Here is a 15,663-nt window from a genome sequence, read left to right as displayed (position 1 = left end):
TGTATGTCAACCTTTCTTTACAATGAACCTTTACATTTTGAGTCTGCACTTGGCTTAAATATATTGATGTGAGATTTGAATGAAATCCTATGGAGAGTATCATGATCTGCTTCAGTAGTCACAGTGCATGTTGACATGCATGTTTCTTTTAGGTGTAATTCAGACCAATGTTGACGGCATTCATGCATCCCCAAATCATGTCAGTCCCACTACCATGCTTGACTAGCCAGATGATACAAGCAAATTTGTTTATCTTGGCCTCAAGAGAGATGAACAGAACAATGGATCACTGGAACCGTGTGGTCTGATAGACCAATATCAAATTTGTTTTAGATTGTGTCGAGCATATGTGTGGTGGTAAACAATTGAGTTGTACAAAAAAGTTTATCATCTGGCAAGTCAGGCATGGTCGTGGGACTGACATGGTTTGGGGATGCATGAATGCCATCAACATTGGTAATCTGAATTACACCTAAAAGAAATTTAGTAGCTTATAGCCATTCTGGAAAGTATTCACAGTGCTTCACTTTTTCACATTTTATTATCTTACAGCCTTTGTTTTTCTTGTTTGTTTATCTTGGTCTCAAGAGAGATGAACAGACCAAGGATATGGATCACTGGAACCATGTTGTGTGGTCTGATGAGACCAAGATAAACAAATTTGCTTTAGATGGTGTTAAGCATGTGTGGTGGTAAACAAGTGAATTTTACAAAAAAAAGTGCATCATCTGGCTAGTCAAGCATGGTAGTGGGACTGACTTCTTTTGGGGATGTATGAATGCCGTCAACATTGGAAATCTGAATTACATCTAAAGAAGGATGCATGTCAACATGCACTGTGACTGCAGAAGCAGACCATGGTACTCTCCATAGGATTTCATTCAATACTCACACCCATCAATTTTAGCCAGGTGCAGACTCAAAATTTACAATTTCAATGTAGCCTAGGCCTACTGAAAGGTTGAAACACACACCAATGACATCCCTTTTAATCCATTTTCATTTCGAAATGAAAAAATGAATGTAGTTGCTGCCAAAGGTGGTCCTATAATGTATTAAGCAAAGGCTGTGAATACTTTTGTAAAAATGATTTCTTTGTTTTTTATTTTTATAAATTTTCAAAACTGTCAAGACAACATGTTTTTCACATGGTCATAATGGAAAAAAATGTGTAGGATTTTGACAACAGAGATTCATTTGTAGCATTTGGAATAAGGCTGCAAGATAATAAAATGTTTTTTAAAAAGTGAAGCGCTGTGAATGGGCCTACTTCCCGGATTGACTGTAGCCTATCTCAGTTTCTAAACCGTCTCTGTAGGCTAGGCTACTGGCCATTGGCGCAGTGCTGCCTTTGCTGGACAGCGTGCCTGGCATACACTTTGTCATTTCAATGCATTCTCGTTAGAAATGTCCATATCCTGTATAAGACCTTTATATCCCACAGTCTGATAATTGCAGGTCTTTCGATTGTTTTCTGCCTTGCCAATAAAGGTGCAGAGGCCTAGGCCTGCCGTCAGAACCTAGCTTACAAACCATGGAAGTTGGGAACAAACGCCCAAAAGCAAACACCCACCTGGCTGGCTCCATTGAATGTGTTCAGCACCACCAAATACTGTGAAATAGTGCTCCCTGTCGGAAAAAAGATGAATACAAAAAGTCAACCATAGAGGTAGAAAATAACACTAGAGAGGACCCCGCCCCCCTTTTTACGGCAATCTGTAGCGGCCATTATCTGTAGGTAGATCAGAGAAATGGAAATTAACGGAGAACGAGGCTCACCTCTGTCAAAAATGGCTTAATCATGTGAAAATGTCAATCAACACACTATACAAGGACAATAATTGAAGTGTGTTGCTAACTATGTTCATAAAATATATTATTTGATTTTTAAATGTATTTTATCGACTCATATGATTTAAGTAGATATTTAGCCTGACATTTCCAATCTGGTCTTTGATTAAAGTGTTACTTCATATACAGTTTTAGTTAATTTCTTGACAGGGGTGGGCGTGTTCTCCATTAACTTGCATAGAGCTCTTCAGCGTTGACGTCAACTTGTATGCGGCGTTTGGACTACCGGTTCCCTGGCGATTTTTTACATTGCAAAACGCCATAGAGATTCAGGTTTGGCAAAAATATAAGTTGCACGGCAACAACGAACATTAGCGTGTCCCCGCATCCCTTTCTCATTAGTGGAACGGATCGTATCATCATGTTGGTGTATTCACATGTTAAATCATGACGATTATAATTCAATATTGCTAACCCCTTTCTGATCATTAAAACTTCCGAACTACATACTTTCCTTTGGTTGCCATGGGTACAACCTTCCGCACGTACATGCCGTTAGATACTGGCGCCGTTTCTGTAGTCGCCAAAAGCTTCCGGGTTTAGCATATGGACGCAACATCGTATTTATGTCGAAGTTTGACACAAAATGATCAACCATGTCATACCTACAGCCTATTTTTAACACCCTCGACAGTTTGCGGGGGTTCGCTAAGCGCGTGCTTGCACTCGGAGCTTATTTGAAATTTACCCCTATTCATTCCCAATGGAGGCCGGAAGCCGATAGGAACCAGGACGTCCTTAAATGCTAACATGAAAGACTACAATCTACTACATGCTTCCGCTTCCGCTGAAGAACTCTATTGCCTGAAAGCAGAGCTGTAGAGAAAGAGTTGTCCTAAAGCCGTTGACGGCCGCGGACGAGCATGGCTGCTCTACATCCGGGGTTTCGCCGTCACTTCATTTTGCTCAAAGGGTCCTGTGCAGCAACGGGGACGCCATTGAGTGTCGTTGGCGTGTCGACCACTTCCCAGGTAAGTTGATATAATAGGGAGATTAATCAAAGTTGTCTGTCTTTGTCAGCGTAAGCTATCACAAGTACAGTCTCTGAGGATGTAATTTTGCCAGTTTGGGTAATATAAAATCACAATGGTAATGTGAAAAACCGTTAATCGTGTGGTAATAGCTAGCGTTTTCGCTTCTGGTTCAACTTTGGATTTGATGTGTTCGCAAAACATCGATGCTACCTTTCAATCTATATTTTAAACGATGACATGTCACATATTTTATAAGATACCGTCCTGTTGTCTTCTGTCAATATCCATACAGTCGTTGTGTTTGATTTCAGAGCTATTTGCTTATCGGTCATTTATAAATAGCTAACGTTTCTAAGCTAGCTGGAAGCTAATGTCAACAAATTAGTTGATGCACGGAGATCTTTATGCTATCTAACTAGATCCAATAATGGACTACGAGGCATTCAAATGCTGATGTTCATGGCTTCAGGTATTACTTAAGTAGAATTTGGGATTTTTGTGCCATTGAGTGTCTACTGTGTCGTGTGTCACTGTCGAGTCGACACAGGCTATCACAAGTACAGTCTCCGAGGATGTCATTTGTTGTTTTTGGGTAGCATACAATGGTGATGTTACCTGCTCATTTCTTGTTAAGCTGGACATTAAGCTTACATTACTCGTGTATCTTTACGATAGCTAGATTCACAATGAACTGCGAGGCATTGAAATGGTGATGTTCATGTTGTCATTTTTTCTGTTCGGATCTAGGTTCTAGCAGATTGTTGGTGGAGACCGCTACAGCAGGCTGGTGCAGACTGGTGGTGTTGGTGGGGACCGCTACAGCCATCGGAAGGGATTTGGCAGGAGGTGGAGCCTTCTTTGCTTGACTTTTACTGCCAAGGTAGCTTTTTCCCTTCCCATGGTTTCTTCCCTTTCATTATTGATGCATTTACCTGCAATCCTGAGCCTCAACCTGGTGTATTTGGTGATCACTCTCCTCTTGACATCATGGCAGGATGGAAGGTTTTGATTTCACAGTCATGGCCTCTTCCACTAGTTCACTGACTGAGCACTCCATTAGGGCTTCTGATGTCCTGGCCCGGAACAGCTGCTCAACGTGCTGCAGTAAAGAGAATACATCCGTAGATGGCTGGTGAAGTGCGCCCTCTCTGTACTCCTTTCATCTGCAGCAGGTGGCGTTGTCCGGTACAGCGTCGTCACTGTTCCTTAAGGCAGGCTTACAGGCCGAACACAAAGAGCCGCCTAGTACACCCTTGATGATGTATCCGGCCCAGATGGTATAGCACACAGGATTCCGCTTTTGTGAGTGCATTTGGTGGATGGGTGGCTGGTGGTGGTGGTGTGTCTACCAGTGCTAGAATCATAGCTGTCATCTGTTGTAATTATTCACTTGGTCATAATGATACCACAGATTCATTGAAAATCACTTCTTTCAATCAGCAGTGACTGGCTGTGAAATATTTAACCGTCCAGATCCAGTTCAACATTTGACTAATATCACTGTTTTTGTCTTTTGTATTCCCATTGAGTTGTGTTACAGGTGGAAATGATTCTGCTCCTACTGCATGAGACTGCTGCTGTTGATGGGAAGTGCTTTTGCCAGAAATGGCTTAGTTGCAGGTGGTGGCTTTCTTGAGTGTTGCACTGATAAGGTAACCTAACTAACCTTTTGAGGACCCTTACAGTAAGTAATATTATATCTGTGTCTAACATTTTGTATTTCCGGTGATTGAGGTCTTTAGCTGCAAAATGTATAGGACTTTGGTCACACTAGTAGGGCCGGATATATGTGCACAGCAACATAGTTGTCTTTTTTTTTGTTTCTATACGCCATCCCAATGGAATTCAAATGAAACTACGGTAACAAGAGAATAAAAGTGCCTTTCAAAACATTCAAGGATCAGAGAGAAGTAATTAATAAAACGAAGACACATTAACACATTTTTAACAAAAATAAAATGGTAGTTAAAAAGTCCTAAGGAATAGGCTAACTGAAACATGAGTTTTTAGTCTGCATTTGAACTTGGGTAATAAGTCAGGGGGCAGTGCATTCCAGAGCTGAGGAGCAGAGCAACTGAAAAGCTCTATTCCCCATGGTACTGAGATGGGCAGAGAGACAGAGAGAGGATGGTCGAGGACAAACCGAGGTAGCGAGAGGGAATGGCAAGGCAAGATAGTTGCAAGATTGTGAATGGCCTGGAAGGTGTGCAGGACAGGAGTATTTTAAGAAGCACAGGGTATTGAGCACTCAGAGACATAGCCAAGGTAAGAATGGAAGACGCCGAACAACCATTCAACAAGTTAATTGAGTCAAGACTGGGTCAAGAAATACCAGAGGACAGTTTTCAAAGGTATGGACTAGTGAAAGTGACTGTTGACAGACAGGGTGTCAAGACAATGGTATTTGTGTCGTATTCGTGGGTAAGCGGTTAGGGTGTCAGACTCGTAGCCCAAAGGATGCTGGTTCGACTCCAACCCGCCAGGTTGGTGTGGGGAGTATTTAACCAGTGCTCTCCCCCATCCTCCTCCCTGACTGAGGTACCCTGATCATGGTACCGTCCCCGCCACACTGCGCCATTGGGGACTGCCCCCTTGCATGGATGAGGCAGAAATGCAATTTTCTAGTGTGCAGTGTTCACTTGAATTTTGTGGAGTACTGTGTCACAGTGAATTTAAATGTATTACTTTAATAAATGTTAATGACAAGTAGAAATGGGCAGCATAGTTGCAATGCCTAGTCTTGCCACCCTTGTAAGATCAGATAACTAACTTTTAGTGTCTGTTTTCACCCTTGTAGATCAGATAACTAACTTTTTGTGTCTGTTTTCACAGAAATTTGTCTAGCGTGACACTTCTCCACAATCCACATGTAAACAGGCATTTAAAAACAATATGGCCATTGGTTCTTGTCCTCTAGGTCCTCTAGGCCCAAGCTGTTAGGGCAGCACAGTACAATAAACTTAAGTTGCCAAAAAAAAAACTTAAAATATTCCTCTGTGGTATAAAAAAAAATATGCTTTCCATGTAGATGTGTGCATTCTACTGTTCTCCACTTCTGTGAAGCAATACTATAGGATGAGGGTGAAAATGGTGTTTATATATATATTTTTTTCAGCAGCAAGACATTCTAAAATTTCTTCCAGAAGGGAGGAACGCTAATTATTGGTTTAGCAAAGGGTCCAGAGCAATATTGTCCGCCATTCTTGCTGTGTGATCCATTTAACTTTCCAATAAATGTCCCTCCAGGGTGTGGCCTACCATTTTGGCACTGTACCTTTAAACAAAGTCTTGGGTAGGCTGTGGCATTCCAACAAATATAAATTGGTTCTAATTGGCCCAAAATGTGCTTAGGAAATATCCCTATGCCATTATATCTCCTACATGAAACGTTGATGTAAGACAGAGTCCATCTTTTCATGTTGTTATCGACAATTCTAAATTCTGTCAATTCCACCTGAGAGTGTAGATGTAGATATCAAGACTCATCAACTAGGCAACATTTTTCCGATCTTTTAGTGTCGTTTATGGTGAGCCAGTCGAAATTGTTGCCTCATTTTCCTGTTCTTGGCTGACAGGAGTGGCACCAAATGTGTTTTTTCTGCTGCTGTAACCCGTTTGCCTCAAGATGTGCTGTGTAATCAGGGATTCCTCTTATGCATACCTTTGTTGTACTGAGTGGTTATTTGACTTAATGTTGCCTTTGTATCAGCTCCAACCAGTCTGGCTATTCTCCTCTGCCATCAACAAGACATTTTTGCCCACAGAATCGCTGCTCACTGTATTCCCCCCCTTACCATTGTTTGTTAACCCCAGAGATGGTTATGTGTGAATATCCAGCAGATCAGTCTTTTCTGAAATATTCAAATCATCCCTTTTCAGCACCAACAGCCATGCCATGTATATAAATAAATCTCTCTCTTTTTTCTTCTCCTGTCTGCTCCTCTCTGGTCATAGGTTGATGCTTTCAATGCATTGGAAGTTCCAGCATGTTCCAGTGAATTCCAATTCTTCATGCATTATTGATTTCACACACACACACACACACACACACACACACACACACACACACACACACACACACACGTCTTGTCATGTACACAGACATGCCGTTTTATTCATAGTTATTTTGTTTGGGCTGTTTATGTTTCTATTTGGAGTATTTTTTTTTATTTCAAATAAAAGATTGAACCATTCAAGCACAGGTTGTACAGCTGTGGGTTATTTACTTCATGTTCATTGCATCATGTTCATGTTCATTTGCATCCTGCATTGAGTGGTTTGACAGGTCTGATGATGACCAGCATCATAAAGGCTGAAATTAACAAATGCTATATTACTGTAGGCCTACAACTGGGACATGCTGGGTTTATGTATTTATCTTTTTATGTATTGGAAGTATTTTATCCATTAAAATGTCCTTCTGCTGAATCCAAAACAAATAGACATTATCAAGGGCTACGGACAATTAGCATCTCAATGGTAAGTAATGGAGCTTCCTAGCTAAGATGACGTTTCCCTCCCAAAGTGTAACTGCAATGATATTACCGTATTACGGTACTGACACTTCAATGTTTTTATATGACAATGAAGGCCATAAAATGGCCTACAAAAAACAAAACGAACTCGTTCTTTTGGGGGCGGCATAATCTGATATAATTACCGTTAAAGGACGCTCTCGCTCAATGAAATGTATTGACAGCTCCCGGTGTATAGGACCCTTCTGCGGTGGGCGTAGACTACGCAAACCACGTGACCACTCGTCGGCAAAGATCAAAGGATGCTCCAACTCTTTTCTCTACAGCTCTGCCTGAAAGTACCTACACTACCTACGGAAGTTGGGAAGCTCCAGCTGCCATTTCCCAGTGCTGTCGCAAATTGCTGTGTCCTCTCTAGTGTTATTTTCTACCTCTATGAACTCAACGGTGTGAAACCAGAATGCATTGAAATAGAAGTTATATGATGGAAATGTCAGAGGACATGCGCGCTACCCACAGAGAGGATTTATAGAGGAGAGGCCAAACTGGCAGCTTCTTCCGGGTGGTACTGTCCACGGGGCGGCGATGTTCAAGCAGAGGAGAGCCGTCAGAATGAATGGGGGTCCTATGAAGCTCCACAATAGACGCAACTGATGTGTCGGCTATGGAAGGTCACCGGTTTTCATTTTATTTTTCCTAAAGGAAGTGTAAATTGCCCTTCCAAATGGCATTTGGTTTGATTTTTTAAACTCATTGCATTTTTTTTAAAAACACGCATTTTGTGCATGAATAATGTGAAACTCAATTACCCAGAATGCTGCACGTGAGCTCTCTACCCGGTTGATTCAGGAAAACAAACATGGCGACAACTCGGTTTACTACCTTAAAAATGTGTTAATCCGACGCTAGATTTCTTAACTGATGAAAATCGAAGGCAGAAATCAACATTGTAGTGTCTAAATATGAGGTCGATTGGTCTATTTGTGGCGTACATCACGATCGGCTGAGTTGTTGGCCTCACGTTTGTCAGTTAGCTTGTGGCTAGGCTACGTCTCGCCGACGTTAGCATCCGGTTTAGTTCCCCATTCACCAATTGGATGTCGTCATTTCCTTAGCTAGAAGCTAGTGAAGACTGACTCACAAATGTCGAATCTGTAAGAAACTAGATGGATATAACTCCTAGGTTACTGTGTTTTTAATTTAAATTTTTAATTTGCAGTCATAGACGACCGTAATATGTTCAGGTTTCAGTTGCTGGGGAGGACTTATTGTTTGCCATTAGCCCCAGCCCAATAGGGGAACCCCAATCTGCTCTGTCTGAACAGCGCCCCTAATGCAAATCCATTGAACTGCGGCCAAATTTTGTATAATGGGGCGAATAGCATGTGGGACGGCTATAGGTAGAAAGGCTATGCTACCCAGCCATCACGAACGCGGCCACGTTGTCACATGTCTCGGTACAGACAGTTTATTGGCTGCTCCTTAGCAACGCTGTTGTTACGGATGTCTGTCAGCAGGCTAGTGAGTCTACTAGCTGCATTTGGGGTAAATTTAGCTCTAGCTTTGATGGATTTCTACTTCGGTTTTATTTCTTACCCAATATGAGTAGCACATAAATGTTGTTTGATAGGCTACGTCTTAACCCGTCAAGGCCATTATCTAGCGGAGTTGTTGCAAGGAGGGCATTTTCCTTTTTTGTTGGTAGCTAGCACCAACAGGGCTGAACAACAGATTTCCCAATTTGTTGCTGCCACTCCTTCTGCGTTGATCTAAATTGTTAACTGTTCTTCTAAAATAATGTTCAAGACAAAGGTTCTTATTATTGGTCCAAGTGAGGTAAGCAACATACAGCTAGTTTGGAGTAAAGTGTTCATTATTTACCCATGATTATTCATCATAACTTGTTATTTTGACATCTTCTGATGAGCTACCTGCCCTGTATTTATTTGTTTAATTCTTCCAGCGTACCGTGAGCCGTGTTGTTATCATTACTTCAATGCCAATGACTTCGATTCATCATTTTTTTTGGTCAGACCTAATCACAAACGGTTATGCAAAGCAGCATGGGATTTCCCTGGCTAGTACAGTTTACATAGCCTACAACTTTTTGCACTGCTATTCAACATGGCGTTGGTGCATTTAGTTAGTTGTTGAGGACAGCCTTATAACTAATTTATTTATTTTTACTTACCGTGGTTAAGAGTGGGAAGACCGTATTGGCCAATTTCCTATCGGACACAGTCGAGACAATCGGGGGAAATTACAGCCCAACACAAGGTGTAAGGTAAGACCAATGACGTGTAACTTAAAAGGGACACTATTCAACACATATGTCAGTCATATAACATGGTACTAGAGCCACTCATTGACATATTACACGGCAAAAGAACATCTCTCGGCAGCCCCAGTAGTGGTTGTGTGAGTGTGGGCTGTGCAAGTTGCTGTTATCAGCTGGCAATCCAGGTCATTTTAGGCAATGAAGGCCTGTAGATCCTTATGCGATAACTACCCAAAGGTAGCAGGGATGGGGAACCATTTTCATTCGAGGTGCCACTTCAAATTTCGAAGTGCCGTACTATGCACACAAATCAGGAATGACCTCTGTACTGTAGGCCTAGGCCTAGGAGGCCACATTACAACAGACCCCCACCTTCATTAAGTTCCCTGAAAATATTACTTTTAATTGTATTGAATTTCTTTACAAAACATTTAATGTGAAATGGGATAAAATTAAAATTGTATCAGAGACCGAATAAGCCGGCTCAAGGGCCGCAAATGGCCTCTCGACATACCGGTAGGTTCCCCACCCCTGGTGTACAGTGACTTCACCCTCAATTTAAAGGATCTTTCTTCAACAAATAGGATACTGGAGTTTGACTCACAGAAACATGGAAGTGGTGACAGAGACTCTTCATGTGAGGTGGAACTATGGGACTGTGGTGGTGATTTCAAGTGAGTTCCAGTGAAATGTTTATGGTGCATCACAATATGGCTGCTTTTGGCTTTGACATGCATTGTGTGGACATTAAGTTGTGCACCATGTTTCTTGTAGGTTTGAATCTTGCTGGCCAGCACTAATGAAGGACTCCAATGGTGTGGTCATCGTGTTTAACGCAGACGTACCCAGCCATGTGAGGGAGGTGGAGACCTGGCATTCAACGTTTGTTGCCTCTCAGGGATTAGAGGACAGTCAGTGCCTATTACTGGTACACCACAAGCCTGGGAGTGGAACGGATACTTCACCTCCGTCACTGGGTAATATGGAAAAGCAGGCACACTTATTTACATAGACCAGTGGTTCTCAAACTTATTTTGGATGCCCCCATGATGACCTAAGCTCACTCATAAGCCTCCCACCCCCTTGACCTCATCATAAGCCTGCCAATGCCCCCCTTATTAAAAAAAAGTAAAGTAGACTATTGGCCCTCACTTGCAACGGAATGCCCCCATAATATATGAAACCCACCCCCCTCTCTCTCTACAATAAAGCCCCCTTGTGGACTATATAGGCCCCGTTGAGAAACACTGACAAGACTGTGGCTGGATCTCAAAAATGGTGCACTTGTGCACTTCAGAGTTCATGTTTCAGTGCGTATGGCGTATAGTGGTCAAAGTGAACAAGTGTGCCATTTGAGATCCAGATGTGTGATGAGATGCCAGATGTGTGGTTACTGAACATGAAAAAAGCTGTCACTTAAGTGTATGTTTCCATACAGTGCATACTAAATAATCTGCATTTGTTTTGTTTGTGTATAGCATCCCATTTGAGTAAACTGCCCCTTGTGCATTCCAATCTGGAAGAGGACCCAGAAGATGTGCGGCGTGAGTTTGGACAATTTTTGACAAGCGTTGTGAAGACCATGTCTGAGAACCGTGAGAATGAAGAAATGTCAATCATCACATGAAACTTCTTTCCTTGGTATGGATACATGGCATCACCTATTCATCATCTCACTCCTGGGAAGATGGAACAATACTACAGAAATCACTTTGCCATATCAGAGACATTCCACCATTCCTGGAACCAAGCTTGTTTTACACCTCACCTTGAGTTAAATGATCACATTTAGCTTGAAGATGTAAAATGAGCCCATTTTCAGAATGGTGTAATTTTGCTTTACGTGTCTTTAACATGTATGCTTAAGATATGTACATACTTTTTCATCTGGTCTATTTTATAAGCAATTCCCATGTATGCTTCAGATATGTACATACTTTACCACCTCTAAAATGTTGCATTAAAAAAAAGAACATGCTGTCCATTTTGTAAGCAATTAAAGTGAGTGGCAAGCAACAATTGTTTTTAAACAATAATTTTCTTTATTGTGTCACCAGAGCTGGAAATAGACACAGAGGGCTTGTGCAAGCACTATAAACAAAGAACAGAGGACAATCTTTACATTTACACAGCATATCCGACAATGCCACCCTTTCCGATGCATTCACCGATGTAAAACCACATCAGGACTTCTGTGGCGACCAAACCATTCCTCACTGCGTCCTATAAAAAGAAAAATCACAAATATCAATGCATTAACAGGACTATTTAGCACAGGTTAAAACAACATCTGCAGTTGTTAGGCCAGTAATGATGTTGCTTAAGATGCAAAACCAAAATGGCTGCAGTCCAAATGCCATGCTAGTGCCATGACAGAATGCACAGGTTTGCAAGTGTACTCATTCATAGGGCTGGGTATCGCAGCCTTGCCTGATGTTCATTTCCATACAGGAAGTTTCATAAGTCCATACTTTGTTTCCATGGCCTGGTTAACCCGCCTCCCTCGGCTTGCTACTGGTTGAGGGATGTGCCAAAGTTTAAACCAAACATTTCTTAGCCCAATAGAACGTCTCTGCTTAAACCACGTCACTGCCTTGAACTTGCCTCTACCCAGGACGGTTGGAAATGCTCAGTTGATTAGTTCCAGACAAAGTGGGTGGAGTTCCCGCTGTATCGGGATTGAGCAAGCTCTTGGCCCCAGAGCAGTTGCGCGATTGGAGGACCAGGAAATAAATTGCAGCCCCGCCTTTCAACGAGATAAGGTCGTGCCTAAAGCGGCTGTCTTTCCATAGAACCACCACATTAAAAGCCAAAAATAAGGACTAACGAACTATACTGCGGGGTAATCACCACAAATATGTAAACTATCAACTGTCTCAGTGGTGATAATCACAACAATTTTACCATCTGTGATGTTTATCTGAAGTTACCTGCATTGCATCGCATCACATTTGCTGTGTGCTACGCCCACTTCTAGGCACTAACATTCGCAACGCTTAAGCAGTTCGGAGACGCTAAACAGCTAACTTTGCTAATGCGGAAGTCGGCCCTAGGACAGTGGAGATTGCCCGGCTCTCCCCTCTGTATGGCTCTGCTTGGCCCTACTGTGTGTAGCTGAGCCGAAGGTGTTGCATCACCAGTAGGGCAGAGCCCTGCTAATTGCAGCCATATTCCTGTATCAATTCGATTTCGAGTCTTAGGGCTTTGAATTGATTAATCACGATTCAATTCGATTCGATTAAATCCATTCCCTTCTTGGTGCAAGGATTTCCCCCAAAAGATGCTGTTGCCTATTTTTATATAAAAATGTCAAAGGGCTGTGGCTTGACAGTGTTAACAGATTGCTAATTTGTAATAAGTAGGCCTAGGCCTAATTGACTAATACCTACTGGGTATTTTCCATAGACCTGAATTAAACAAAAAGAAAAAGAACAAAAAAAAATATCGATGATGTGAATTTTAAATGAAATCGATCGATTATCGATTATTTTACCCAGCCCTACTCATTCACCACGTTTAAAAATAATTAAAAAAAAAAAAAACAAGTGACACTCACTGACACTGAAAGTCCTGTTCACAAACTCACCTTACATCATTTGATCTATGCAGCAATATTATGTAAACACTTAACACTGCTGCCCATCTAAAATCACTGGCAACTACCATGATCTGTTAATGCAGAAATCCAAAATCACTTATCCGTGTGAACCTGTGCCTCATCATAAAACATATCAAGCAGAAAGAATGAGTGCAATGTATGAAAAATTATCCTGAATCATTGCACGATTAAAAAGCCAAACATCTGGAAAATGTTTCACACCCATGGGTGCTCACTTCTAAGCCTTGGATACACACAGCGTGAAGATGGAGGATGGAATAACTGACCAAAAATGACAAACTACAATGAAGACCAACTTGGTCTTTGTCTATACATTAGCATGAAGTACACTCGACGGGTAGCGACAGCCCTAAAATGATGTAAAAAATACTGACGTGGGAAATACACATAAGTAGGACCACAGCTTGACATCAACAGGTTTTCCCCACTAGAGCTCTAAGGCACTAAGCAGCCCTTTTACAATTTCTACTAGGACTATTTATTCATATTTGGGGGAGATAGGCCATACCCAAGACCAAACCACGCCAAAGTGGCCAGAAGCCTACTGACACTGAACTTATTACTGAAGTTTTACTGCAAATTTGCCGATGGGCATGGTGTGAAATGTGAAGCCCGATGAGACGTTTAGTTCTACTTTGATACGTACCCTGACTGTGAGCTGACCGATGCGGCCTGTTGCTGCGACAACGTCCTTCACGCCGACGATGGCCTTGGGGATCTCCGCTGGCGAGGGAGGCACCAGCTCCACACGAGCGTAGTGCCAGAATGTTGCGAGCCGGGGTTTGGAATAAGCAACAGCCGCTGCAAAAACAATTAAATTGCACAATTGTTTAATCACTTAACATACTCGTGTGTTGTCTGGTCAAAATAGGGTTCTTGTCCTGAGAATGTCACACACTGACTACATAATAAAACTCCTTGAACTTTGAAATATAGAGCTCTATCTGCAAGGTGCACAAGACACTGTGCGTTGACCGCTATGGGTGCCCGTGCCTGCGGAAAGCTAATTTAGGTTATTCTGTGGAAAATGTTGTTGACAAACGCCAATGGCAAATATGCGATGTTCTACATGCCGTTAAAGAGACTGACATTTACTGCGCAGAACGTGTCTCACTTGCGGCACAACAGTTGCATTTGACAACTAGAACTAGCAGCTAGCTAGCTACCCATATTCTCGACAGGCTGCACATTGGACACAGACCTGCTAATGTTGTTAGCATACCTTGTGGTAACATTATGTACGAGTTGCAAGAGTTGACGCACTGATTATTGTTTTCTTAAACAGCAAACTATTAAGAAAACGACCGTTCTTTACTTTGAGGCTAAATAATGTTATTTTCAACCAAATGACAAGAAAGACTTCCAACGCATTCCCGTTCATGGTAGACAAGATACGCTATGCAGCTAGTTTGGCTAACTACTGAAACCAAAACACTAGATCATGTACATTTACATCTGTTATACTTCACCGATTTCTAGACTATAACAATATAAATGCATATATTCTTACCATTGGCCAATACTGGTATTTTCGCAGCTAATTTCTGCATTGCCATGGTGTAAGATTCAGCTGCTCCCTCCCGTTGATAGAAATCGCTGAATGTCAGGTCACCTCCAACGGAAAGGACCCTCTTGAAAATAGTAGGCCAAGTAGCTGCCGGACTGTAAATTACAGCAGCCTGGAGCCTGACTGGACGTCACGCACCTGTCCTAGATTTAATATATTTGGCCAACAACAACCTATTGACAGATATTGTAAATTATTCATTAGCCTGTTTAGCTCGATGTGTTGTTTTAATAAACGTGTACTTTTGTACTGCAAAAATAGACTATCCTTGCTCATTATGCTGCAATAACATTGAAAACTTGCTTTCATGAGCGCACTATGCAAACCAAGGAGTGACGTCCAGCTGCGTAATTAAATTTAAAAGTAACATTGCTTCTTGCTTCTGACCATAGTTTCTATAGTTTCTAATTGATGTGTTGGAGTTGTAGTTTTATTACCTTGCCTCTGAGAGGCATCAACGTGCTTCGGAAGGTATGTAGAACTACTGCGGAGACTGGAAGAAGAAAAACCACGACGGAAGCAGATCTTTTGTTTTGAAAGTCTTCAGAGAGAACCACACAGCCCCTAAAATCTGTAAAACCATAAGTGCTTTTATCGTTGTGGTATTTCTTAACTGAGACTCAGATAGTCGGTTATACAGGGTGAGTAGTTGTTCAGAGATGTTGTGCTTAGTTTAATACCTTTACCTAACGTAGCTGTTTCACAGCAAGATATTGCATCCAATTAAAGCGATGGTTCGGAGTAGAATCACCCTAATGCCATTTGAACCGTGACACCCATCCACCTTTACACCCGAAGTGTTTTCTGCCGCAGACTTACATCAACAGAGTTGCCGTGTTATTCGATGTTTATTCCGGTTAGCTTGACTCAAGCGCATATGGATACTGGGCACCGTCTCC

General features: G+C 41.9%; 2 protein-coding genes across 2 annotated transcripts; one reads left to right on the top strand and one right to left on the bottom strand.

Moving 5' to 3' along the window:
* Positions 1 to 8,789: 8,789 nt before the first annotated feature.
* On the top strand, positions 8,790 to 11,560 carry ift22 (intraflagellar transport 22 homolog (Chlamydomonas)). Its single transcript, XM_063203519.1, has 5 exons — positions 8,790 to 9,136; positions 9,502 to 9,584; positions 10,163 to 10,252; positions 10,353 to 10,555; positions 11,057 to 11,560. Exons 1-5 carry the CDS (start codon positions 9,098 to 9,100, stop codon positions 11,203 to 11,205), a joined length of 564 nt encoding a protein of 187 aa, XP_063059589.1. The 5' UTR covers positions 8,790 to 9,097; the 3' UTR covers positions 11,206 to 11,560.
* A 37-nt stretch (positions 11,561 to 11,597) lies between these two features.
* Positions 11,598 to 14,891, bottom strand: atp5l (ATP synthase, H+ transporting, mitochondrial F0 complex, subunit g). Its single transcript, XM_063203520.1, has 3 exons — positions 14,708 to 14,891; positions 13,844 to 13,998; positions 11,598 to 11,801 (listed from the first exon to the last, which is right to left on the bottom strand). The coding sequence occupies exons 1-3, from the start codon at positions 14,751 to 14,753 to the stop codon at positions 11,703 to 11,705; spliced, it is 300 nt and encodes a 99-aa protein (XP_063059590.1). The 5' UTR covers positions 14,754 to 14,891; the 3' UTR covers positions 11,598 to 11,702.
* Between the last annotated feature and the right edge of the window lie 772 nt (positions 14,892 to 15,663).

The sequence above is a fragment of the Engraulis encrasicolus genome, chromosome 7, assembly GCF_034702125.1.
Source record: "Engraulis encrasicolus isolate BLACKSEA-1 chromosome 7, IST_EnEncr_1.0, whole genome shotgun sequence".
In the NCBI taxonomy this organism is placed as follows: domain Eukaryota; kingdom Metazoa; phylum Chordata; class Actinopteri; order Clupeiformes; family Engraulidae; genus Engraulis; species Engraulis encrasicolus.
The sequence above is the reverse complement of the archived record's forward strand: the minus strand, read 5'-3'. Positions and strand labels throughout refer to the sequence as shown.

Bases quoted from the DNA above. Each gene is read 5' to 3' on its own strand.
- atp5l (XM_063203520.1), bottom strand. From the start codon at position 14,753: ATGGCAATGCAGAAATTAGCTGCGAAAATACCAGTATTGGCCAATG. The intron at 13,999-14,707 runs GTAAGAATATAT...TTGTTTTTGCAG, and splicing joins AATACCAGTATTGGCCAATG to CGGCTGTTGCTTATTCCAAA. The intron at 11,802-13,843 runs GTACGTATCAAA...TTCTTTTTATAG, and splicing joins TCGGTCAGCTCACAGTCAGG to GACGCAGTGAGGAATGGTTT.
- ift22 (XM_063203519.1), top strand. From the start codon at position 9,098: ATGTTCAAGACAAAGGTTCTTATTATTGGTCCAAGTGAG. The intron at 9,137-9,501 runs GTAAGCAACATA...ACCGTGGTTAAG, and splicing joins TTATTATTGGTCCAAGTGAG to AGTGGGAAGACCGTATTGGC. The intron at 10,253-10,352 runs GTGAGTTCCAGT...TGTTTCTTGTAG, and splicing joins GACTGTGGTGGTGATTTCAA to GTTTGAATCTTGCTGGCCAG.